This window comes from Pelobates fuscus, chromosome 4, assembly GCF_036172605.1.
Source record: "Pelobates fuscus isolate aPelFus1 chromosome 4, aPelFus1.pri, whole genome shotgun sequence".
Lineage (NCBI taxonomy): Eukaryota > Metazoa > Chordata > Amphibia > Anura > Pelobatidae > Pelobates > Pelobates fuscus.
Window position 1 is genome coordinate 40,735,014 of NC_086320.1, and position 27,624 is coordinate 40,762,637.

The 27,624-nt window shown below is 42.9% G+C and overlaps 1 protein-coding gene across 2 annotated transcripts in view; it reads left to right on the forward strand.

The window, feature by feature from the left end:
- Positions 1 to 27,624, forward strand: part of SAMD12 (sterile alpha motif domain containing 12) — a 362,311-nt gene that overhangs the window by 188,911 nt on the left and 145,776 nt on the right. For both annotated transcript variants that reach the window (XR_010090690.1, XM_063450273.1), the window contains exon 3: positions 8,107 to 8,236. Coding sequence is in view for 1 of the 2 variants with exons in the window: in XM_063450273.1 (XP_063306343.1) it covers positions 8,107 to 8,236 (130 nt within the window). In the remaining variant the exon portion in view is untranslated. The remainder of the gene's footprint in view (positions 1 to 8,106; positions 8,237 to 27,624) is intronic.

Sequence of the window (27,624 nt, forward strand, 5' to 3'; positions counted from 1 at the left end):
CAATTATCTCCAGGATAGAAGACTCTGTGGAACTGGTTTTGGGCAGAAAAGTCATGCTTCATATGGTCAAATAGGACTTTCCCATAACTTTTTAACCCCTGGATGGAATTGGCTGAATTTTGACTGTTTATAATTAAAGTGTGCTGAGTTCGAATATGTTTTTATGTTTGTGACATGTATATTTTGGAAGTTATTAATATTTGGTAAAAACTGTATTTCTCTGTCTGTGATAATTATATTAACCATTGTGTTCAGTAATCATATCACAGGCAGAGGGAAGGATTTTGTGTGGGAGTGTCTGTGTGTATTGTACGAATTGATTGGTTGTTCTGTAAAACCCTGTGGGCAGTACTATGTTTGTGGATTGTGAATAAAAGAGGCTGTATGTGCCAGTACAGTCAGTTCCTGCTTAACCCTCAAAGTGAAGTGTCGTCTCATTATTGGGGGAGGATTTATTGTATGCTGTTCCAGTTTGACTGCTAGGAGTGTAAACCTATTTGCATGTTTTTTCCTATTCAGCTGTTTACAGCATTCATATGCTTGAGAGCATTTGTATGCTTCTCCGGTTCGGTTGTTGTGGTGTCTGCCAGAGTGCTTGGAGTCCTCAGGAAGCGCTAGGAGCATCCTTCAATGGAGGTACCCAGTCGGGGTGCCCGTCGATCCGTTACAAACGTGTTTCTGACTCCTGTGCAAAGCACAATTCATTATTGATATACTTCTTATTACTGTAAAGAATTGTGTGAATAGCCTATTGCAATTTATTTATTTGTATTAGATTGAGTCAAAGCTACATGTATAACCTATTGATTTTTTTGCACACAGTGCGTAAAATTTCCCCTATATGGAATCTTCAATTTTTTTTAACTAGAGAAAGGTGTTGCATCCACTAGAGAAAGGTGTTGCATTAACTAGAGAAAGGTGTTTTGCATCCAAAGATTTCACAATACTGAAATATGTAGTTTTTTAAATTTTGTATTAATATTTCTGATGGTCTTTACTTAGTCACTTGAATCAATGCTGTATTTTGTGGGTAAGAGCTTGGAAAAAATCATGTAAGAGTGTTCCTAATATTATTTTTCAATTACTAACATTTTTTAAAAAGTAATCAAACTACAAATATTTAAGTTTTGTTTGAATATTGTAACATATTAATATCTGAAAAGATCTCTTTTCCATTTGACATTGATTGTCCGTTTAAAAAGCAACACATTTTCTGTAACAAGCATCAAGCCATTTGTGCTGTATTTCAGAATTCACATTTGCTAAGCCTCAATTTCTCATTATAACCTCTGTTCCTTAATTTTCTCCCTACCCACTACGTTATGGTTTACTTTCCAACTTTCTTTATCACTGTCCCATATTCTCCCTCTCCTACCTCACCCTTTCCCTATCCTCTCCTTTGCATTGTCTTTACCTTTCCCATATACACACTCTCAAACTTTGGAGACCAATGGTTTACAGCACTAGGTTAATCATATTTGGGCAGGCTACTGCCGAACTTCAGTACTGTAATATTTGTGTGGTAGGTGAAGGACAGGAGAGCCCTGATTTCTGTCTATCTGCTGTGAAAGGGTCTGAAAAAAACCACAAGAACAGAGTCTACAGACTCGTGGCGCTATAACCTCTCGAATGAGCTGTAGTGATGCCCAGAGGGCCCCTTTAAGAAAAACTATTGCTCTCATGAATTATATATGGTGATCAGTGACAACATTCATACCACTTGTCTAATATTGTGTAGGTCCTCCTATTGCTGCCGAAACAGCTTGGATGTGTTGAGACATGGACTTTTAATTGTGTCCTGTGGTATCTGCCACTTAGACATTATCAGCAGATCTTTTAAGTCCTACAAGTTGTGAAATGGGGCCTCCATGGATTGGATTTGTTGTTCCAGCACATTCCACAGGTGCTCAATCTGATTGAGATTTTGGGAATTTGGAAGCCAATGCATCACCTTAAACTATTTGTCATGTTTCTCAAGCCAATATTAAGTAATTTTTGCAGTGTGGCAGGGTGCATTAGTAACTGCCATCAGGGAAAACCATTGCCATGAAGGTGTGCACCTGGTCTGCAACAATCTCTAGGTAGGTGGTACTTGTCAGACTAACTTACACTTGAATGCCAGGAGAAAAATTTGATTTATCAGTCTAGGTAACCTTCCATTGCTCTATAGCTCATGCTCCCATCGAAGGCACGTACGTTGGTGGAGAATCATGGGCACTCTGACAGGTCTGCGACTACTCAGCCCCATACGCAGCACTCTGTGTTCTGACACTTTTCTATCCTGGTCCGCATTACATTTTTCAGCAGCTACAGTAGCTCTTCTGTTTCATCACAATAGACGGTCTAGCCCTCCCTCCTTACGTGCATCATTGAGCCTTGGGCACCAACGACCCTGACGCCTATTCACAGTCGTGTTTTTTGCACCACTTTATAGGTACTAACCACCGCATACCAGCAACACCCCACAAGACACGCCCTTTTAAACATACTCTGACCCAGTCGTCTAGCCATCACTATTTGTCTCTTGTCAAAGTCACTCAGATCTTTTTGCTTGCCCATCTGTCCTGCTTCCAATAATGTAATTCAAGAACTGACTGTTCACTTGCTGCCTATTTCCCACTCCTTGACAGGTGTCATTGTAATGATATGATCAATGTTATTCACTTAACCTGTCAGTGGGTTTAATGTGGCCGATCAATGTATATATTTTTGGGCACGTGTTTGTGTTGTATATAGTGTGTTTGTGTACATAGTATATTGTGATAAGGTGCACGGAATTGACAGTGACTGTATTTATATTTCACCTCTATTTTTGAGAGGGGTATGATCCCCTCCATTTCTAAACAACTGCAAAATAAAGAATTCAGGCCAGTTGTTTAAATGGACTCCAAACTTTGCTCACCTGCCTGCAAGTATTAGCAGCATAAATAAAGAAAATTCCTGGCTAGCAGGCATTAAGAAGGTAGTGAGACTGTTGCTAGAAGAAAAATGCAATAGTTGCCACAAAGACTGAAGATTATCTATAGGTTGGTGAAGCCTGTTTGTTTAACCTGAAGTAGGAAAGGGATGCTTTGCATAGTGTTCAGATGAGCTACGTTCTTCTTTGTAGGGAAATGTTATGTTTGCCTGCTACTACACATTGAATATGGCCTGTAATTATTACAGACAATAACTGAGTGCTTTCATTAATACCCCAGAGAGATGTGCTACTTTCTAAGGATCACAATATATATAGCCATAGAGTCAAAGTAAAACAGGATTTTGTTTTCCTTTTGCCTGGTACTAGTTGCAGCCAATATATATATATACACGCCAAAAAGTTATCAGGACTCCAAGACTTAGTACCATGATATTCATTTAGTATAGCATACTGCCATACAAGTTAAAAGTCAACATTACAGTTCTATTTTGAAATTTTCATGAAGAAGAACAAAAAGCTTGACTTTTATGGCAGTATACTAAATAAATTAAGATTGTAGGAAGTCCTGCAGTGCTGGTACCTTTTACATACATATATATATTCATATATCAATAGGAAAAGTTAGAACGTTGCTGCCTCTGGGTTTGTGGTCTAATAAATATGTGTTGCTGAAACTGGACCTTTTAAGAGATATTGGGGCAGCCTCTACACATTTTTCCAAGCCTTTCACTCACACACGATTGCTGTGAGTACCCATACGCTGTGTTGGCTGACGTTTTTTTGTTTTTCAAATGATACCTTATTGAAAGGTTTTATCCACGGTACAGAAGGGAAAAAGGAAGGGGATAGTTGTACAGATATAAAAAATAAGGGAGCAAATGTACAACAAATAACAACATTGACAGTCAGGACACAAGATACACAGTTAATAGCATGTTTAAAAAAAACCCTTTGAATGTATATAAAAGCAATACTCAAAGAGTTGACCAACCTACAGTGTCCCACCAACAACCTCCTAGGTGCATGGATCCTCCTATGCTGGCAACTAGTAAGTCGGTCTTTGTATCGTAAAATGTTGTTTTGGTTATTTTTGTATTATTAATTACAATTATTTACCTTTCCCAACCTAGATAGGCCTTTAGGCCTTGAGTGGGTTAATAAAACGTTTTTCAAGTGGTCCAAATACTCTCAAAAAGTCTTGACTGTAAAATTAACCATTTGTACATAAACCTAATTGGTGTTAATCCTTTCTTGTAGTTCCATAAGTAAAGGGTACCTGGTGCTTTTCCATATTACCACTACCGGCTGTCTAACCACTAGAAATATGTATGTTGCTATTGCCTTGTCTACAAATGGATGGTCTCTTTATATGGTAGGCATAAGATGTATGCTTTAGTTTTTGAAAACTGCCTGGTACTCAATTTGGCTAATAACCGGAAAGCCCCCGTCCATGGTGATTTAATTTTAGGGTAGTCCCACCTTACATGAAGTAGCGTGCCTCTAGCCCAGGGATAGGCAACCTGCGGCACTCCAGATGTTGTGGACTACATCCTCCATAATGCTCTTACACCCATAATGCTGGCAAAGCTTTATGGGAGGTGTAGTCCAAAACATCTGGAGTGCCGACGGTTGCCTATGCCTGCTCTAGCCTGATGGCACCACCAGCAGTCTGGAGAGGAGTTTGGGAATATCTTATCTATCCTAATTGGTGTTAGGTACCAGCAATATATGCATTTTCTGTGTGCTTCAATGTTTGTATAACATTTAGTAATACCCAAAAGATCATTAATTGCCTCCACTTACTCTTGCTCCATCGTTATAGTCCCTGTTTCTTCTTGGCCATAACGCTTCTTTGGAGCGTTATGGCCAAGAATGAAAGAATATTACTTCAATAGCCTCTTAGGTTTAATATGTGTTGACCAGCAATGAAGTAGTAGGCTTGTATAAGCTTGCTTCAGGCTCCTTTGGTTCCCTTACATGTCCTTAGTGTACATACTGAAAATAGGCCTACTAGTCATATGAGTATCAAAAATAAATCAAAGTTTAAAATAGCTGCTGCTTATTCTGTAGGAGACCCACTATCTACTACTAATAGTGATAAAAAACCATATAAGGTAAGCTGTGCTTAAAATATAATACACACAAAAAAGTAAGCATAATAATAACAAAAAAGCAAGTGTAACATTGTGTTTAGTGAGGGTATCTGGTGCTATAACATCGGATAAGGACACATCTAATTTGGACTCTAAAATTAAATGCTGCACCCCAAAATTGCATCTGGGCATTGTGAGGTCCATATATATTTACTACGGTATATGGAAGGTTGTTTAAGTAACACTGTAGTATTAAGTATCTTCCTTCTACATCTCATTTTTGAGACCAATGTGAAGACTACATCACCACTTATTAATATCAAGGTATCCCGCTCCTTCCTCCCACAACAGGCATGATAATCAGTTGGGAAATAAGGGGAATTTAATTTTGGGCGATGTCCCCATTGGAAATGGGTTTCCTGGAAGAAAGCCACTCATGCACCAGCTAGATATACTTCGCTTAGTGCCTTTTGTCTTTTGTTGGGTGAATTTAAACCCTCGGTGTTTAAAGGAAATTAAATGAGCAGCATAATGTGTGTATATTATGTTTGCTGTTTATGATTAAAGGATCACTATAGGGTCATGAACACAAACATGTACTCCTGACCCTATAGTGTTAACACCACCATCTAGCCCCCCCTGGGTTGGGCCCCTCATGCCTCCATAAATATAGTAAAAATCTTACTGTATTCAAGCCTGAAGCTGTAAATCTGCATGCTGTTAGACTCCGAAAAACAAGCTGCCTGCTGACATGTGGTAGCCTGATCCAGTCACAGTGCTTCCCCATAGGATTGGCTGAGACTGACAAAGAGGCAGATCAGGGGCAGAGCCAGCATGATTCAAACACAGCCCTGGCCAATCAGCATCTCCTCATAGAGATGCATTGAATCAATGAATCTCTATGAGGAAAGTTCAGTGTCTGCATGCAGAGGGAGGAGATACTGAATCACAGGATGCTGTGCACAGCATATCTGAGTGAATGGAGGCATATTATCCCTCCATAAACTCCGAAGTCCCCCTGGTTCACTGTGAGTGACTGCAACTGGAGGTGTTCCTAGCTTTCAATGTAAACACTGTATTTTGTTCAGGTGACTATAGTGTCCCTTTAAGTAAATTTGAATGTTTCTTGTCTAGGCGTGGATGAAGAGGGATCCTCCACATTTTTTTATATTATTGTATAGGGCTTAGTGCCAAAGGAGGCAATGGAGGTGTGATCTGTCATGACACATATGCAATAACAAATTATTGATCATTACAGCAGCCTGAATTCGATCCCTATGGCTTGCCAAAAATAAAAGAAGAATATAAAACAATAACTCAGCAAGGTAAACTATGAAAAACTTGCCTGATATTCTAGAATAATCAGGTCTAACATATATAGGAAGTCAAGATCACTCAGGCTCCAGAGAGCGTACTGTTCCAAGCTAATAATGGACAGGATAGTCCTGATACCCATGGGGGTGGGCAAGAAAAATCTGTGAAGAAGTGAGTTGGGGTGCCAACATCTACAGGACGCAGTTATATAGCATAGCCCTGGAGGTATACATGCACATGCCTAAAGTAAGGTATGTACATTAGAGTATTGAAAGTAAAGCAGCATTATTAACATTGTAAATCATAATAGAAAGTGAGTTTAAGTTGCCACAGCTCAAGTTACATTTAGTCATGTTACAATGCAGCTTATAGGCCAGTGTACAGAAAGGTTTGTGGGGTAGGGTATTCGTTGGATTGGGATAGGCATCATAAAAAAATAACATAAGTTTAATGAGAACTTTGTAAATCATAGAATAAAGCCTATCTGGTTAGTTTGTCACGAGCCTTATATGTGGTATTGCTTAAGAACATATGAGGAACCATTGGGTATATGTATGTACTGGCCTGATTCCCAGGCATCATGGCAGAGTAATTTTCACTTAAGACACTATATGCCATTGGGATCTCTGTAGCATTAATAGTTCCATTCCTATTAACTAGCACCTTCTGGGGGAAATCCTTGCTTATAAATAGAATCCCTGCAGAATAAAGAGCTTAGATCTGCTGGAAATCTCGTCGTTTAGCCATTGTTTTGGAGAAAGGTCGATGAAAAGCTCCGCATCACAGAATTAAGCAGGGAGCTTTCCGAGAGGCTCTCGTAATTTGTTCTTTAATTGTGTGAAAATGAACACATTATTTGTGTCTCTAGGTATATCAGATGGTAACATTTTAGGCTTTGGCAGCCAGTGGGTTCTGTCCTACAAGAGATCCTTTGGGTCTGCAGTGTGAAAGATTGTTTGAAATCGTTGAGCCACAAAGTTCTGCCGCTCGACTTGTATTACCTCCTCTGGAATCCCCATGAGAATATGGAACTGGACCAATCTTGGTGGTGAATCCGTGGTGAAAGGACCTCAACCTGCAGTGCAGATGGTCGGATTTAGCTTTTTTTGTTGACTTTTTGTGGGTCATAATGCTCTACACAAACAGTGGAGCCTAGTGGTGTGAACAATTCAGGCAGAGTTACTGTATTAAACATGCTACAGCTCTGTAATGAAGAGAAGCTTTTATCACATGTGTCTTACTCCACAGCTGGCTCGGCCATGCACAAAGCACCAAGAACATAAGTCAGAACGTCTGCAAGCAGACACAGAATAATTGTAAATAGGCAGAGGTCAAGGATTACAGAGGTAGACGGAAACAAGAAACAAGCCAAGGTCAGAATTACAGAGAGTAAGGATAGTCAGACAAGCCAAAGTAAAAACTGGGTGAGTATAATCAATAACACACTTTCGGGGATTCAGAGACCACAACAGGGCAAGGAAATAGGAACAAGCAGGAAGGTATATACCCTATAGTGTGTTGTGATTGGTTACAGGTATGTGTAATGTCATTCTGGAGTTGTACATCATTAAAAAGCGCTATGTAGCTTTAAATATATAAACCGAGATTTTCATTACAGTCTTTAACAGGAATTTAATTTGAACTAATCACTTCAAGCTCATTTCTGTGTAGTACACTTTGGTTATGTGTCCAGTAAGTAACGTGTCGTGAGGAGGGTGGATATGGCTCTACGTATCTCTATTTATAGAATTGCTTTTTGTTCTTGTCTTCCTTCTGCAGCCCAATATTGTCAAAGGGACCAAACCGGTAGCTTTTTGGACACAGCATGATGTCTGCAAGTGGTTGAGGAAGCATTGTCCGAACCAATATCAACTCTACAATGAGTCTTTTAAAGAACACGATATAACAGGTAAAGTACCCCCTAATTATCAATTAATCTGTCTCTGTATAATTCTGTAGACACCATGGGTAGCAGTCATGTTTCACAATAGCAACCTATTCCATTGCTAGTTAATGGAAAGATTATTATGCTGAAAACTTCAGTATTGCAGTATGGAAAAACCCACAGTCAGCAGGGGATAGAATGATAAAACTCTTTTTCCAAAGTCCGAAGGATATGTTAAAAAAGATAAGCTATATTTAAAGGGTTACTGCAGGCACATGGATAACTTTAATCCATATTAAAGCTTATGGTGAGATAACAGACTTGGCTGAATATGCATTGTGAAAGTTGTCCAGGTTTAAAGACAGAGGCTGCAGCTAAAACCTGTAGCAGTTTAATGCTTGTTCAGTATCAGATTCCCGAAGGAAGCAGACAGCGAGAGACAGGGCGAATATTGCAATATTATGCATAATGCTGCCAGGAAGGTTTTCAGTGAATTCAGTAGAAGCACTTACAACAGAACTGGGCTTGAATTAGCGAATGTGTTTATTCATATTGGGAATCCGGACATGCATGTTTAGTGTTTGTGCTGGACTAAATAAAACATGCACACAAATTATGGTAAAACTTGCAGTGTTCTCTTATGGACATAAATATCCTAACACTGCCACAACAAGTACAGTTATCGTCACTCTTGCTGTGCACTTTTTAGTGTCTTATCTTAACCGGTCTCTATTAACAGGACATCAGAGAAAAATCGATAAAGGCCTGAAAAGGGTCTCACATTAGGATTTTTTAACCTGATCAGAAATAGTTGGATTGTTAATCTATGACATTAAATGTTGGGGAAGCATGTTCTGGGGGACGTTGTGTGCTTCAGTGTTGGAGTGATGCTATGGGACCGGCATCATAATTAAAATATACAAGTAGTTCTGGATAAAAGGGACCCGTATGGCAGCATCAGAATAGATGCTGAAATGATGCAAAGTCCACAGGTACGTACTGTTACTACGTAATAAGGAAGAGTAAAGAGGTAGGATCTGGTTGGGTTCCATTGTTGTGAACCATGCATCCTGATCCTTTCACACATACCAAGCAGAAATGAGTATTACAGCTCACTTAATTTGTTCTCAAACCCAGTTATATAAGGGCATGCTAATATTTAAATACCAAAAAGGGTAACAATATGAGGCGCTATTTGGTGCATTGAATGCCGTTGGATTAAATCTGACTCTGTTATACATTCAGACAAGTTTGTGAAAGCGTGTGTGAACAGAAAACCTTTTATAAAGTGTGTGCGTCTTACCGGCTACAATAAAAGGCTTGTAAAATCGTGAATGGTTTCGAAGTCAGAACGGTTTGAGCTGTTTATCTAAACAGCTATTGTGTTTATTGTTAATAAAAGGTTGGTTTAAAAAATAAAATAAAAAAAATAATGAAAAAAGTGAAAGAAAGGAAATGTCTTTGTCCGTACATAATGGAAATCCTGATCTTAAATATTGCAGTTTTTGAATTATTAGTTACGTGTTATTTATTTATTTGTCAATCAACACAAGCCAACTTTTGAGCTAGCTTCATTCAATAAAATAAACAAACACTTTGAACGTCTTGCTGGGTGAGCAATTGCCGCACCACTGGCATTCAGATTTTTACTGTGACTCGTGTTCCCATTGTCGGGATAAAGTACAATATAAAAAGAAAAATAAAGGAGGAGAATAAAAAACCTCAGAGCGAAAACCCAAACCGGCGGGGATAACTATATGTATGATGGATTCTCAGTGTACGGTGCAGGATGTGGGTGTATATGTTTTTGAAAGGTTGTTATTTGTGTATATTTGCGGATTGTACACCTTGTGAATTTTCAGGGGGAGTTTCGAGATAATAACAAAGGAGATTTGGGAATAGTGATACCATTAAAGTTCTAGTGGTGAACAGGTAAGGGATGCCATTATTGAGTAATGAGAGCGTCAGTAATAAGTAGTAAGGAGCAATCTACGAAATCTGTAATTCTGCAAAGGGAAATCAGAGAGAGTCTAATGCTAGAATTTATGGCTTGATAGTTATAAAGGGAATATGGTCAAATATAATTTTATTTATTAAGGACATTATCGTAATAAGCAGCAAAAGATAGCAGTAAAAAATGACACGTGTTAATGTCTGAAGCCTAAACCTAGATTTATTATAATTTGAAAATAAAAAAAATAAATCCATTACCTTAGCCGGATAAGTTCAGTTACAATTTATAGTGCAGTCAATTTATAATGCCTGGACTGATTTTTTTTTTGCTACAATGGTTTCATTGATATGTTTTATCTGGCAGATGCACATTAGTAGGAAATTAAATATAAAGAAAAAAAAAATGTTATGACGAATCAGATTTATAAAATGTTTATTCATTTTAAAGTTTGGAATTACAGTATTCTGATTTTCACTCTTTCTGTTAATTTTTTGTTATCATAATATTTTATTGAAATGTTCCAAGATTGTATAAAACAGGAAAAAGGCAATCAATTGTAATATTGGAGAACGAGGCAGAAAAGAAGGGAAGAAAATCATGTCACAGCAGTATGCAAATACGAGAAAAGAGGAAAAAAATAAGCATAAATCAGTTGTTACACACTTTCATTTTTATTTTGTAGTGTTTAAATATGACTTAGAGAAATCTGGTATTTGTACATTGAACTTCTTTCAAATAAATGGAATGCAATGTTTCGATATTACAACTGTAAACTGGTCCTTTCGTCAAAGTAAATTGTGTTTCCTTATAGTGTTTTCTCATCTAAATTTTAGACTTAAAGCAGCTTAAGTCAGCTCCATTTCATGTGTCAATGAGAAGGGTGTGTACTTTCTTTGACACTTGTGTGAAGGTAGTTGGGATAGTGTAGGAAGAAACCCCTTTTACTTATAACAACTTACGCAGAATAACGACGCAAGACGGAAATGGTGACAAACAGGCTACAGCTTTATTTAAAACAATACCATTATTAACATAACACATTAACATGACATTTATTGACCACAACTTCCATTACCAGATCCATGCCAACCATTTAACATAACCTGAGCGCTTGCCTCGCCCCTCGTCCATACACCACAATTGGCCTTCCAACTGGCCTTCGAATACCATCCATGCTAACCACTGGCTTTTGCTCAGTGGGCACATCCTTCACCATGACTTAACCATATCATCCATGTTAACCACTGGCTTTGGCTCAGTGGGCATGTCCTTCATCATAACTTAATTGCAAGGCTAGGGGAGGGATCAGCCCTGAACCATTTCCACTGGACCGCTGGTCCAACCCTGACTGGCATGGACCTTCATCCGCCTTCTTTGACAAGAAAACACAATTAGCACAACACAAAACTCCATCACAGAGCATAACAAAGGGAGGGTGGGTGGGAAGCTGTTCCCAAGCCGGATAATTAAGATGGCTGAGGGTAACAGAAAATGTCTCCCTCTATATATATATATGGCCACTCCCCTTAACATAGGCCTCCCCTTACCTACAGAACCTACTTTCTTTAAACGTATTACACTCCCCCCCCACTCACACATGTCCCTGTTCCCAGCTAGCCCTTTGGTCTGCCTTCTCAGGGTCTGGAAATTGATCTGACTTAGGAAAAATACATAACATGACAGCTGAGCTGTCAGTTTGGTGCAGACTCATAGGGTACTCTGGGTCGGTGTGAGCAGGGTTTCCCGATCAGCCTCCTCCATCACAGGAACTGGCGTTGCTTTGGTCTGTTGGGCCTCTGCAGGGTGAGTTTTCGGTGCGGTTGGTCTCTGGAGCATAGCTGTCGGGCTTTTGTGATCAGCTTCCCATGTTGGAAGTACAAGGCTGTGTGTGGGCAGGTAGGATATTGCTTTGCTTGGGCTGTGTACCTCTAAGAAGCTGTCGAGGAGTGTCTCCAGGCTTCATTGTGTCGGGGCGGAGTAGGCCCTAGTTTTGCACTTTGTTTTGTGTGCCTCGGTTCGTCCAAAAAAGGCATCTATCAATGCAACCTGTTGCCCAGGTGTCAATGCCCAGGTTTATATGGCTGAATGGTTGTCAAGTCAAGTGATATTGGGTAATAATTTGGAGTCAGTTGAGGAGCAGTCAGGAATGGCGTCTGCTCTGGTTCACGCGTTAGTTTTGCCCCTAAAAAGGTAAAAGCTTAGTTAAATAAAGATAACTCACCTTGTTTCCAGCACCAATACTCCTTCACTGTAGCCTCAGCTCCACCTCTGTCAATGTCAGCATCCAGGCTGATGGCATGAGCAATATCGTCCAATCCAATGTTCTTCATTGGTTGGCTAACGCATGCATGTCAAAACTCTACAAACCACCAAACAACTGCTGCTATACACTGCGTGCGATTCCAGGGCAGAGCTTTACTCTGTTCTGGAGGTGGAAGATCTTCTAGTGGCTGTCAGGAAGATTTCCACTAGAGAAGTATATAGCCCTCTAATATATAGTGCAGTTTCTATAAAATATATGTTTTACATTGCAGGGCCACTGCATTGAGATAACGCTGTCTAAGTGACTCTGGTGGTCCTTTAATAGTTCAGTCTCCTGGATATATATCTACATCACTTTTTCATCTTCTTGAACACCAGCTGTTAAAATTGTTCCCCCAACTCTTTTACGTTTCCCATACCCTTCAATTAGAGGGAAATGAAGTAGAAAGTAGAAGCTCAAGTGTGTTCCAATAAGATCCATTAACATTCTGTAGAACAACTATAGAGTACTTCAATCAAAATCAATATCTAGATGGAAGTGTAGAAAACTCGTTTGGTAGTCATTTTGTTATGTAATTTAATGTGTCTGTTCATTTCAGTTACGGATTTATACTGACTGTAGCCTCCTTCTCTCTCTAAATCTGGCTGTAAGTTTTGTTTATTCTTAAAATAAATGCCCTTCTTAACTTATTCTTGTGCTGTAGAATGTACTAAATAAAAACACAGAAGTGATATGTATGGTTGCAATATTAGAAGCTTCTTAACTGCCTACCCATGCTGCGTAACTTAATTGATGGCTAAGGTCAGCTGGCGTTCAAGATACATGCAGTAAGTTGTGAGATGTCTTTTGTCAATATTTGGACAGAATCTTAAAACCCAAAAAAATGACATATTCATTTTAAAGTGAATATGTTGGGATGGCTTCAATTTAATTGATTACTTCTCCTAATGCAGTTAATATGTAATTTATGTAGTTACTTTAAGAGATGTTATTTGAATAGGATTTAGGTCTCTAAGGTGGACACTCTAGGAGGTAGGATTCATGGCTGGCATGTGTGAATATAGATTTAAACTCTGTGCAACTAGTTGCTGTGACGTACAGCATTTCAATGATTGCACTGAATTAAATATGTTATTTATTGACAGTTTAGACTGTATTAATGACCTCGTATATCAACCACAATGGCAGCGCCTGTACGCCCCAAAGATTAATGTTACTGGAAATGTCAAGAAAAAAAAGTTTATCTTTAAAAGCTGGACAGATTTTAATTGCTTCTGAAATAGGATAGTTTATATAGTAACCTTGAAACGCCCGTTGCCCTTGAAAATGAATGCTAGTTATGGAATAGTTGACAAAACACATTACACTTCATGTCAGCTGTATGTTTTAAAAATATACTTAACAGAACATATTGAATTAGGTCCATCTGTGATACAGATTTTATAATACATAATATTTATTACTTCATTTTAAATGAATTTTTCATTATACAAAAGTATGACTTTTTTAGGATGATGTAAACAAATTACAATTATCTTAAAGTGGCACTGTCACCATCTGGGGACTATGTCGAATTAGCAACAGTCCTTAATGGTTACATTGCCACTGGGGGAGCAGTGGCCAGGGGGGCAGGTAAGGGTGAGATTTACTTACCCCGAACCAGGTCCTCGCGGATGCCGCCATCTTGTTCAGTCTGCTCCTCTTCAGTTCCTGGCACTTCAGCGCCAGGTGCCCAAATCACTGCTGTACTCTTGCGAATGTGTGAGAGTGCAGCATGGAGGATCGCACAAGACTGCTGGATCCTCCATAGACAAAGCCAATTTCCCTGCAGCCTTCACTGGTCTTAGAAAGTCAGGTGGACAGGAAATACCGAGACAAAGTAGTCCGTACTTTGTCTCTGTATATCTCTTGACTGGGTTAGAATTTTAGTGAAATTTTAACAGTCAAAATAAGTATTTCATAAAGATTTTATCTTTATGAAATACTACATTTTTCAGCTGGGTGGAGAGTGACCGTTCCGTTTTAAAATATATGTAAATTGTTCATACCCAAAGTGAGCGCGGCACATAGCCCTTTAAATCCCTTCAACTTTAAATATGAGATCTAAATAAAAGTGTCTAATGATGTGCTCACACTATGCCTGTTGCTGTCAGTTCTCTGGCTTCAAGACAGCAGAACACAACTCCGAAAATCGGGGCTGTCCCACTGAAATCGGGATGGTTAGAAGGCCTGCACTTGCTTAAAGGCCGACTATAGTGCCAGGAAAACAAACTTGTTTTCCTGTCACTATAGGATCTTTGGGTCCCCCCCACCCACCGGGCTCAAGAGGGGTTAAGGGGTTAAACACTTACCTCGGAAGAGGGAGGAGATTTCCCCAGCGCCGAGGGAGCCTGGCGCTGGAGAAATCTCCTCCCTCTTCCGACGTCAGCGCTGAATGTGCATACGCGGCAAGAGCCGCGCGTGCGCATTCAATTAGTCCATAGGAAAGCATTTCTCAATGCTTTCCTATAGACGTCAGCGTCTTCTCACTGTGATTTTCACAGTGAGAAGTGCGGAAGCGCCTCTAGCGGCTGCCAGTGAGACATCCACTAGAGGCTGGATTAAGCCTCAGTGTAAACACATTCTCTGAAACTGCTATGTTTACAGCTGCAGGGTAAACCCTAGATGGACCTAAAATGTTTTGTAAGGGGCCTCAAGAATTCTGATAGCAGTCCAGAGTATAGTTGTAGAATTATATATATATATTTTTTAATGCATTGTGTATTTTCTTCTGGCGTAGGGGAGGTTTTTTTTGTGTGTGTGTTTTAGTTTGTTCGTCTGTCCCTTATTAGAACGTTGTCTTCTAATAGCAAATAGCAGTAACATCGCTTCAACAAATGAATCTTAAATACATCTCCTATGGCTTTATATATGCTGGCTTGCAGTTTTCTAATTTGTTGTGTGTATTTCGTGCTTGTATTTATTACTGATTCCAGTTTGGCTAAATCAATATTTAGCGTGGGTTGATCTTAACCTTGTTTCTTGTTTTCTGTTGCAGCTAATTTGATGAAATGCCTATGCTTTTTTTCCCTCTGTAGAGTGCACCTTAGGTTCACTTTGTCAGTTCCATTATTAGACATTTCTTTACCAAAGCTCACTGTGTGTTCCTTCATCCAGTCAATGTTATTTTCTTAGCCAGCTCTGATTATATTCAATTGATTAACAATGATCCTTTAATTGAGAATGTTTGCAACATGGAGGACACGAAGAGGGGTTCGTGAACATTTATTTCATAATGATTTGTGTCAATCATTCGCTAGCCATAAAAAGGTAATTATACTATCGCCTGTGTTGGGTGCGAGTCTGTGTTGATGTGCACAGATGGAGCTCAACATTGTAAAAACAGCATTGGTGGTGTATTTACACTCATGACCAGCCAACAAACAAACCAATGGTTCGTAGAGTCCTGCAATGAGCCATGCCTGTTTTAGAGGATAACCTAAGAAGGAGAGAGATGGGTCCAAGATCAGGATCATTCTGCTAGATCAGATCATAGACACTTTGGAAATATGGTTAAATTCTCCACTATTAAATTAAACTTGTATTTGTCCGTTGGGCTTTACTGCTATCATTACTTGTTTTATTGGTTGCTGCATTTTTTTTCTTTTGTATTTTATCTAACTTGCTGCCAAGCTGTTCAAATCGTCTCCAATTATTATAACAGTGCCTTAAGCAAAGTTTTTGAACCATTCACATAATTTATTAAGAAATCGAGTTGAATTTTCGTTTGGGGCATATACGTAGACTATGAACAATACTTTGTTTTTAAGCTTTCAGATCATAATAATAAACCTTTGTTGTTTATAGATTTCTTTATGAACTTCAACAAACTGTTTAGTGCTTCTTATTATCATGGCAAATCCTCTTTTATTTAACTTCTTGTACAATATTATATTTGTATTAATGGGCCCTATTAGCATGCCAACCTGGATGTCCAGTTATACGATTGCTAGGCTGCTGTTCCCACTGTCTCTCCTAAGCAAATATGGCGTTGTGACCTTCTTCATTTATTTTAAAGCTATATGATAGACTACATTGCTCCATGCCACCCATTACCTTTGTTTCATCTCTATTGTCAAAATAATATTGTGGCCATATTGCACTTCACTCACTGGACATGTGACTGCCACCTAGGATCCACTGTCCTGTCCTTGCTGAAGTAGACTCCTCTTCATGCCATCCCCTTCTTCTGTTCCCTATGTAGACAGACTCTCAAACAGTGTTCCATAATTTACCCAAGAGTCCCCATAACCAATAACCATGCTCTCTGCATTCCAACCTGTCAGTTAGGTGAAGGTGTCGACACCATCATGAAAAGCAAAGCCAGAAACTATATTTAGAATTTTTTTCTCGGGAAATTGAAATAACAGAGATATGATTTAAAATAGCATTTTTTTCTTTTCTTGCTTGTTATTCCCTAAGAAATTCTAAATGAAAGTTTCAAATGAAATTAAGACATATATATATTATAATAAATTATAGCTGATACAAAGTTACATATATGGCGTTATGTTGCATGCTTTACAATATTCTTTTAATTGGGGTACACCTTAACCACCCTGATTCATTTTTAATGCCCAACGATTTATACTGATACATGGGTGCTTCCTCAGCCAGATACATTTATTGCAAATTGACTGTGCCAGTGTGAACCAGCTGTCTGGATAGGGTAGAGGTATCATGCGGAAGGGATAAATCCACTTAGGTAGCTTATATAATTTTACTATATTAATTCTCCCCCTCCATGAGACCTTCCTATTTTTCCACTCATTTAGCTTTTTACTTGTATATTTTAGTAATGGAAAAAAGCTAATATCGATTATTTTAGTTGGATCATTTGTAATCTCCTGGAAAACTAAATGAGTTCCCGGCACAATCGAAACTAAACCTATCAGTCAGTTTTTTTTTTATTGTCTTTCGATGTAAGTTAGATGGAAGGGCTGCAGACTTATTTAAGTGTAATCTATATCCTGAATGTAACGAGAACTCCTCAATAATAGCCATAAGTTCATCCAAAGATGTCAATGGGTCCACGGCGTCTGCATACATGTTGATTTTGATGCTGTCATCTAAAACCTGCAGACCTTTGATATGTTTGTTGGCCTTAATTGCTACTGCTAAGGGTTCAACTGCCATCAGATACAGTAATGGGGAAAGTGGACAACTCTGTGTGGTTCGATTGTTTAACTGAAACCAGTCTGAGGAAAATCAGCCCCAATCACTCTGGCCAACGGGAATGTACATAAAGCCATTATAATTGTTACCTTGTAATCCAAACATTTCTAAAGCAATGCCAAGAGAATCCCACCTGACTCTGTCAAAGGCCTTTTTCAGCATCTAGCGACAGAGCCAGGAGGGGTATATCTTTCTTGCAAACCATATCAGCAATATCAATAAGCCTTCTAATGTTATACGCCACAGCAAAACCTACCTAGTCTTGATGTATAATTGTAGGTAGAATATTACTTATTCTGGCTGTGATTAGTGATATTGTTTTACAGTTTAAATTTAGGGTACAATAAGGATAAAGACTAAAAACAAAACAAACGTTTTGTATGCATACTTTTTTTTCATTTGAAAAATCCATAATTAGAATTGACAATATAACTGAATTATGAAAATAGTTTTCCAGTTATCTATTTTACCCTTTTCAGTTCTCCACATTTCAGATTAATGAATGAAGGCTTGAGAAAAAACCTAATATATATTGCATATATATATTATAATAAATTATAGCTGATACAAAGTTACATATATGGCGTTATGTTGCATGCTTTCCAATATTCTTTTAATTGGGGTACACCTAAACCACCCTGATTAGTAACGAGGATGCAATTTACAAATAAAAGAGAACTATCTCTGTCTGTCTCTAGGGGAACTGCTGAGAAAAATATTTTAGTTTATTTAGCTTGTGGGCTCCATCTTGTTTGGTATCAGTGATTGAATTGTTTCTGCCTCTCAGGTATTCCTTAATAATTTTGAATTCTGAAAATGTGACCATACTTTAACTGCATTTGTTTATCCGCATAACCTTAATTTAAATAATGACTTTATTCTTTACAATGTTCTGTTAATGCGACTCCAGCCCCATCACAGCAGGGTAGTAAATTTACTAAAGGAAGAATTTCAATTTAAGGCCGGTGTAGCTAGATTGAAAGCTCAGCTTTTTATTTTGGGTATTTTGACCTTAAACTTTAGCGGAGTGCAATGAAACAATAAGTCAGGTCATGCGGATTTTATTTTGTGTTGTACATACAGTTCAGATTTTCATCTTGAGATTTTTTTCAGCCACATTAATACAGAAAAGGTTCTAAGTCCAACTACTAATTTAACATTGGTTTTTTTGTAGGAATGTATCCAAACAACAATCTCCATTCAGCGCCCACATCCGCTTAGATTCCTTTGCAAAAGCTTTTATCCTCTCGTCTTATTGTAATTTCTTTGCCCTTGTATTTTTCAGTATCGTTACACACTTTCAAGCGTGGGAAACAGTCAAATTTTATCTTTTTTTTTTTTTTTTTTTTTTAATTCTTTATTTTTGTAGTGCAGAAGCTTTTAACAGACGGTTGTGAGGTACCCCAAAGGCATTCCTCCAACTTATTATAGACAGTTGAACAAGAGGTACATGAGATAGCTAGCACACATTTTATAATTAAGTAGTAGTAGAGTATGAACATGGTAGAAAGCAAGCTTAGGTAACATCATGCTGGGTGTCGCTGTTCAGTCGTTTAAGTGCACCTCTGGGTATATGCTTAGAGCGGAGTAAATTGCTATGCTAGGGTGCATATTGTGTATACATGCTAAGTCTAAACAAGATTCTCTTTAAGTGGTTTAAGTAATTTAAGTAAGTAGAATTAACATGTCTAAGTGTCGTTTGTCTAGAGGTGTCTCCTGTTCCGTTTGTCTAAAACGGTGAGGTACAGAGTTAGACAGGTGTATGGCAGTTGTGAGACCAAGCTAGGGTGTATGGGGTGGCTGTGTGCTCCGAGAGTTGTTGCTAGAGTTTTAGTTGGGGTCGCTGGAAATGTGGACTGTTTGGGTCCCATACATTTATAATAGTGGGCAAATTGCAGAGATCTGCTTAGGGTGCCCAGGGTAGCCCATTAAGTGCGATGGTCAAGGGTCTTTATAGTGGGTTCAGTACGGATTTGACAGGCCATCTCTCTGGGTAATCGCAGCAATGTGATAGGCATCAGGGCAGAGCATAAAACAACCAACAAGATTTAAACTAAACATAGGGCATAATGGTTATATACTGGGGGCCAGATTCAAACCGTGTGTCTCAAGTCCTGGATCTAGAGGACAGTGTCCAGCTTTAGCCTACTCCTAGGCTCGGGAACTTGTGGGTGAAACTTGGAGTCGCGCTCTTCTGCATGTCTGTCTGTCTCCCCCTGCTCCCAGGTCGTCCACTCACTTTCGCATTATCTGCCGTCGAGTAGTATAGCCCTGGAACCGGACCTGGTCCACCGGGTCTTCTCTGTGTCGGTGAGTGGTGCTGCGGTGTGTGGCTAGTCTGACGGTGTGGTTTGGGAGCGTGGGGTCGTTCCGTGCCGGATCGTTGTGCAGTGTAGCGGGATCGGGCGGCAGGTGTGCAACGGCGTCCTGCTCGGGTGGTTGTGGGTGCTGGGCGGCTGTGCGGATGTCGCTTCGCTTGATAGGAGTAGGTGGGTGATGTGCGCTTTGTAGGAGTGGGAGGCCTTGGTGAAGCAGTTTGAAGCAGCTTACCCTCCAGCTTCCTCCAGAATGCATCGAAGTGGCCTTGTATTCGCACAAGGATATCGTGCGAGGCGTCGCTTGCATTGTCGGCACATGTGTCCGCCATTTTAGGTAGGTCTCTGGTAGCTTTTGTTGGCGGTATTCCTTTTCTCCGCAGTCTTGAGGTCGCCACCCCAGGGTGGACCGGGATCACCCCCGCCGGTCCGAGGGGGGGGGGTAGGGCTTGTTTGTGCGGTGAGCCGCTTCAATGTGCCTCCGGGTCAGGGGAGCGGCCGCCTCCCCCGCCCTCGGCATACCAGGCCGCATTTTCGGTCGTGGGTTCAACTGACCCCGATCGGGTCGTATGACATCCCGTTGTGTGCCCACTGTCGTGGATGGCAAGTGGGTGTCTGGGATTCTCGTTTGTGTCGCTTGAATGGGCCATATTTTGCTTATTTTGCTATGGTCGTGCGGGAGCTCGTGGAAAACACGTCTCTCCGCCATGATGGTCAGGCCCCGCCCCAAATTTTATCTTTTTAAATACAATATTGCAATAAAATAAATATATGTGTTAATTTTTTTATTTTTTTATTTTCGTAGTGTAATAAACAAATTCATACAATCACGAACATGTTTTCAAGAAACTTGTAACTGGTTGCAAAACCATGACATGTGCACAGTCGTTATTCGGCATGTGCTGACCCATAATTAAATGACACTCAGACACCAGATTTTCTGTTGGATTATAAAGTCCACAGCTTTATTAATTATAAATATAAATATATAAATTAACAATTTAGGGTCATTGTCACAAGTACTAATTACTTCCGACCTTCTTGCCCAATACCCCTGACAATGACCCTACCAAATAACAATAATGAACATTCCAATAGTGCATAACTTTTTACACGTGGCCTACCAAAGAGGCCCCAAAACCAATATGATAACCGTAGGTGTGTACCCCAGACACACCTACACCCCCAGGTTCGTCGCCACCAACGAGCTAGAACCTACCAACCACTTTTTCCTTCCGGCCTATTCCAGCCTAGACCTTGGCCTATCCCCATTCTATTCCACCTAAATCCAATTTAACCCACGCCCTATTCCCGCCGCTGTGACCAAACGGGAACAATCCTAACCACAAAGGGAGGGTGGGAGGGACAAGTAACAAGTAAGTGATTTTGATTAAGAAGGCCACATTTCTAAAATGGCTGCTATTTAAACCCCTACTCTCCACCCCCTAGCTGCCTATCACTTTAACCACACCTCTTGACCTTAATTTCACCTGCCCACTCTCTGGCCCTGTCAAGGCCCACTCCCCACTGCGTTGTTCCATGGGCTTCATGACATGTGAACAGTCGTTATTCGGCATGTGCTGACCCATAATTAAATGACACTCAGACACCAGATTTTCTGTTGGATTATAAAGTCCACAGCTTTATTAATTATAAATATAAATATATAAATTAACAATTTAGGGTCATTGTCACAAGTACTAATTACTTCCGACCTTCTTGCCCAATACCCCTGACAATGACCCTACCAAATAACAATAATGAACATTCCAATAGTGTATAACTTTTTACACGTGGCCTACCAAAGAGGCCCCAAAACCAATATGATAACCGTAGGTGTGTACCCCAGACACACCTACACCCCCAGGTTCGTCGCCACCAACGAGCTAGAACCTACCAACCACTTTTTCCTTCCGGCCTATTCCAGCCTAGACCTTGGCCTATCCCCATTCTATTCCACCTAAATCCAATTTAACCCACGCCCTGTTCCGCCACAGCACGCGACTTGACCACCTTAAGCTCATGTGCGACCCCCACCACACCTAAGTAGGGCCTGGGCAATCCCATCCTGAAAACCTAGGTTAAGAAAGTCAGAGCCCACGTCCGACAAATGCACCCCGTCTTTCCTGAAGTACCCTGGCAGCATGACTTCCAGCTCCCGGTGCCTCACTACCACCCCGCCAATCCGGCGAATGAAAATCGCCATGGTCTTATTGACCTTTCCCCTACACCTCGCTACCGCGGCCAGGTCCCTGGCGTGTCTCCAATTAAAACGGGGCACCATCTCTGACCAGACAACAATCACTCCAGGGACCAATTCACGCAGCCGATCCACATCCTTTTTCATCCTCCTCACTAGTTAGCGCTGAGGGATCAGACCTAGGTCATTCCCCCCACCGTGAACCAGAACCACGTCCGGTACAACCCCTGTACCAATCCTACGGAACAATTCCAAACTAATACTCTGCCAACTAAAACCCCTGAACCCAAACCATGATAGAACCGCCATATCCTTAGGAAAGCCCAATTGCGCTCCATCTCTTCTCACTGCGGCCCTCTTCTGTGCCCAGTACACATAGGAATGTCCGATCAACCGTACCAAACGACCTGAAACAAGAAAACAGGAACAGCAGAGTAACTTGAACAGCTAAACGCCCCATCCCACCATTACACCAACCTATCAGGCCTCACATATGAGCGGAACCGAATAGATTCCCACCTCCCAATCCGCTTAATCCTTTCGTCGCCCAGCCCCAGGCGCGCTGCCTCCGTTGCCGCTCCAATTCGGAAAGAATGTGTCCCGAACTGCGCTGGGTCCAAGCCTAGCTTAAGTAGGCCCGAGCGGAATACCCTCACAAACTGAAAACGGGATAACGCCGTTCCATCCGCATGTATAAAGAAACAACCTTCCAGTTTGGGGCGGAATTCCAAGTACCTGGCCCCGCAAGCCACTGGGCAGACCTTGGATGCTGGCAGAGCAAACAATGTCACCGAGCATCCCTTGCCAAAAACGTCCGTTTTTGAACGCCTCAACTCAATAAGCACCCTGTCTGCGCTGATAGCCACATCCCCCCTCTGAAGCCCCCCAACTCCCATTTTGTTCACGCTAATCAGTTCCCCAATCCGAAAAGCCCCAAAAAAGGCCCATGCAAACGCCCCAGAAAATAAGATCACTTCGTAGTTTGAAGAACATAAGGAAGGTAGTGCTTCCACTAGCCCCTGAAGTACTGCAAACGACACCGGTCTCCTCGTATCCACCGATTTTTTCCCTCTTCGAAAACCTCGCACAGCCTGCCTCACCATAAAGTGTTTGGTTATGTCCACCCATCCGTTAAACTTGAACAGGAAAGCCAGTGCCGACAAGTGCCTGTCTGGAATAGACGGCGACACCTTCTTAGCGAATAGTCGACACAGTACCCATAATAGTACGTCTAGACGCCGACTTGCGGAAAGGTCCCCTCCCACTTGCACCACAGTCTCATCCCATTCCTGCCAAACCTTTTTGTATGCCGCCCACGTACCCGGTGCCAAGGAATTCCTCACTAGCTCCCCAAGCATAATGTCCCGAGCTGCCACACTTCCACCGGACAAGCCAGACCCACCTCCTGTGCTTCTGGTGCCGCTTTCCGAAAACGTTCCCACTGTGAACGAGACAGTGCGTCAGCTACTATGTTCAAGAACCCCGGCACATGCCGTGACCTAAACACTACATTATTTGACATGCATAGCAGTACCAAATGCCTTAACAACCGTGTCGACGATGCCGACAAACCGTTGATAGCCTGGACCACTGCCATATTGTCTGAGTAAAAGACAACTTTCTTGTTCGCGAGTCGCCCCCCCCATAATGCTATCGCCACTACCACCGGGAACAGCTCCAGGAATGCCAGATTCCTGATCAGCGAGCTCGCTTTCCATTCCGCCGGCCACTCCTCGGCGCACCACTGTCCTGACAGATAAGCCCCAAAACCTACACTTCCTGAGGCATCCGTGAACAATCCTATGGCCGTAGATGCTACGCCCGGCTCCCTGAAGATAACCGTACCGTTAAAATCCTTTAGAAACCTCCCCCATACTACCAGATCCTCTCTCATATCCGCCGAGATCTTAACGTAATGCGTTGGCCTCCGTACGCCACTTGTTGCCCGAGCTAGCTGCCTGCAAAAAACTCTTCCCATCGGGATCACCCGGCAGGCAAAGTTTAGGCTCCCAAGCAGGGACTGTAGCCCCCTTAAAGTCACCTTCCTTGCCCCCTTCATTGTGTCCACTAACTGACAAAGCGTACGTAACTTGTCCTCGGGCAACCTACACTCACCCGCCACTGAGTCAATCTCCAAACCGAGGAAACTGAGGCATGAAGTGGGGCCGACAGTTTTGTCCCTTGCTAGCGGAACCCCAAAGGAGTGTGCCACCCATTGAAATACCTTCAATATCTGCCCACACCGTTCGGCTCCCGCCGGCTCTACGCACAGGAAGTCGTCGAGGTAATGCACTATCGCCCCCCAGCCGACTCCCGTCGTACCACCCATTCCAAGAAGGTGCTAAACTTCTCGAAATAGGAACACGATATTGAACAGCCCATGGGTAGGCACAGGTCCACGAAGAAACCCCCTTCGAAGAAACACCCCAGTAGGTGGTGGCAATCCGGATGAATGGGTAACAGCCGAAAAGCTGCTTCCACATCCACCTTCGCCATCAAAGCCCCATGTCCCGCTCTCCGAACCAACTCGACCGCCTGGTCGAATGATGTATAGGATGCAGAACACAGTGCTGCATCGATATCATCATTCACCGAAGCCCCCTGAGGGTGCGATAAATGATGTATCAAGCGAAATTTTCCCACCTCCTTTTTTGGGACCACCCCTAGTGGGGACACTCGCAAATCGTGTATTGGTGGGGACAGGAATGGCCCCGCCATCCTCCCCGCATGGACTTCCTTCATTAATTTTTCCCTCACTACCCCAGGGTGCTCCCGAACCGACTTCAGGTTTGCACCCATAATTCTTGAATGGGATATTCTTGAATGGGATAACAAAGCCCTCCGTAAACCCCTTCCATAAAAATAGCGCGTCTTTCTGATTAGCGTATAACCTTAGCCAAGGCAGCATCACGTCGACCTTCACCGGCGACGTTCCCCGTTGCAACCGCTGTAGCTGTTGACCCTGTTGCACCCCCAAGATTAGCTTTTCCTTTTCGAAAACATCTGTTGACCCCGTGACTGCCCCCACATCCGGAGCATTCATGTTTAAATCTGCATGACACCCCCCACTTACACTGCCCCTCATTGAAGAGCCAGCAGAAACCCTTCTTCTGTCCGGCCGACACGGTGCCTCTGGCGACCGCACCGGCCGTCCCTTGAAAGGGCGCATTTTTTTGCGCCATCATCAATTTCATCCACAATGGCAGGTCCATCTGGTCCCACCTCATGCTAGGGTTCGCTGCTAACCGCTGGCGGAACTGCTCATCGTACCGCCACCACGCCAGGCCCCCGTAGGTCCTGTACGCGTCACCTATCCCATCCAAATAGCAAAACAGCTGCGAGCATCTGTCAGGGGACTTTTCACCGATCACGCTCGCTAAAATACAATAGGCCCTGAGCCAATTCCTGAAAGTCTTAGGAATCTTTCGATACCTACGCTTCTTTTCCTCTTCTTCCTTCTTAGCGTCTTTCTTGTCCTCCTCCTTTAAATCGAGGAATTCCTCGAGTGGGAGCAAGGAGAAGATTTCTACAAACTCACCTTTCCAAATCTTCTCTTTTGTTTCCACTTTCAAGTGACATCCCAGGGGCCCGGCAAAAGATACGTGTACATTCTGTCGTGCCATGTCTGCAATCTCACCATGTCCCACTACCTGATCTGCCGCCCCCTCCCCCTTGTCGGCCACCGCTGTCCCTTCCGCAGCGCCACCGCCGCTCAACCTGCGCACTATCGCCTCCGCCCCTACGTCCTTGTCACTTCCTCCTACCGGCGACCATACCCTACCAAACTGCGAAGCTGACCCCTCCCCCCCCCCCGACCATGACTCTAAAAAAGTTTTTAAGCAACCCAATAAATCCCCCTTGTGTGGTGCATGTTGTGACTCACCATTGCCCCCGACCGTGGTCGACCGCGGGGTTGCGGTCCCTCCATCCACCTTTCCAGGCTCCGGAGCATCCTGTTGACGCCGACTCCTGTCCGCCTGGCCCCTCCTCGAGGCCGAAGGTGAGACTTCCCGAGACCTGCTGGGAGAAGATAACCTGGGTAGTCTGCACACCTGTTGCCTTACCCGCCCTTCCTCCCTGCACTCCCTCCTGCGGTCGCCGTCCCTGCGCTTCCCCGCTGCCTGACCATCCCGGCCGTATGCGCTCCTCTGTTCTCCCCGCTGACTGGCTGAGGACACTGATGGACTGCGCCAATATCTCTCCCTCAGTTCCCTGGTGCTGGACCTCTGTCTCCTCCACTGGCTCCTGGACCGGCTCCTGCTCCTGCTCCTGCGCCTCCTTTCCTCCCCTGAACTCCGTCGTATGCTGCGCCTGTCGCTGTCCTGCGCACTACCCTCCCTGCAACTCCTGCTCTCCAACTGCTGTCCCTGGGAGCAACCCCTCCTGCCCCTGCCGAAACCTCTTCTCTCCTGCCCCTGCCGAAACCTCTCCTCTGTGGACTCAGCCTCTCCTCCCTGTCCGCCGAAACTGCTCTCCTGGCCTCAGATGTGTCCCCACAGGATCCCCTTGCGACTTCCTGAGGGCCGGGATTTCCCCCCCCCCGCTGATCCACTGAGTGCTTGATCTCCTGATCCCTGGACCCCCTGTCCGTCTGTTCCCCTGCGCCTTGGCCCTGCAGGGGTTAATTCCGTCCCTGCCCTGACAGCTGCTGCGCCCCCTGCCCCCTGTAGGGGCGCTAATGCTCCGCTTAGTGCCTCCATCCCCTCCCCCTGCCCTCCACCATTGCCACCAGGGGCAGACTCACCGGGGCGTGGATCCGACGTCCCCGCACCACATTGCTGACCGGCCGCCGCCTCCGCCGGGCCGGAAACAGCGTTCCGTCTCGTCCTCCCGCCTGCAGACTTGCGGCGAGGCGCCGTCCTTGATGCAGGCCTCCGCGCCTGCTGTGCGCCCGCCTGGCGCGTCCTTGCTCCCGCGGCCCGCCCAGCCGCCTGGGCCTCTCCTCCTGTTCTTCCCGACGACGGACTCCTTTCCCTCAGCTCCGCCGAATTTGCTCCTGGGCTGAGCCGTTGGGGCGGTCGTGCCCTTCTCCTTGGCCTCTTCTCCAGCACCGCGGAGGGGTGAGCAGACGTGCTCGGGACCCCCAGTTGATCCTGCAGCCATGACATCCCCTTCTCCTCCACCATTCTATGAACGCCAGCCAAGATCTCTTCAGCCGAAGCCATACCTGCAATAGAAAACACACACCACAGACCTGCTACAAGTAACAAGTAAGTGATTTTGATTAAGATGGCCACATTTCTAAAATGGCTGCTATTTAAACCCCTACTCTCCACCCCCTAGCTGCCTATCACTTTAACCACACCTCTTGACCTTAATTTCACCTGCCCACTCTCTGGCCCTGTCAAGGCCCACTCCCCACTGCGTTGTTCCATGGGCTTCAAGATTAGCTATTGAGGGACAGAAGTAGGGCAAATGACACTTTGTGACATTTATAGACATGAAACAAGTAAATGATATAGTACA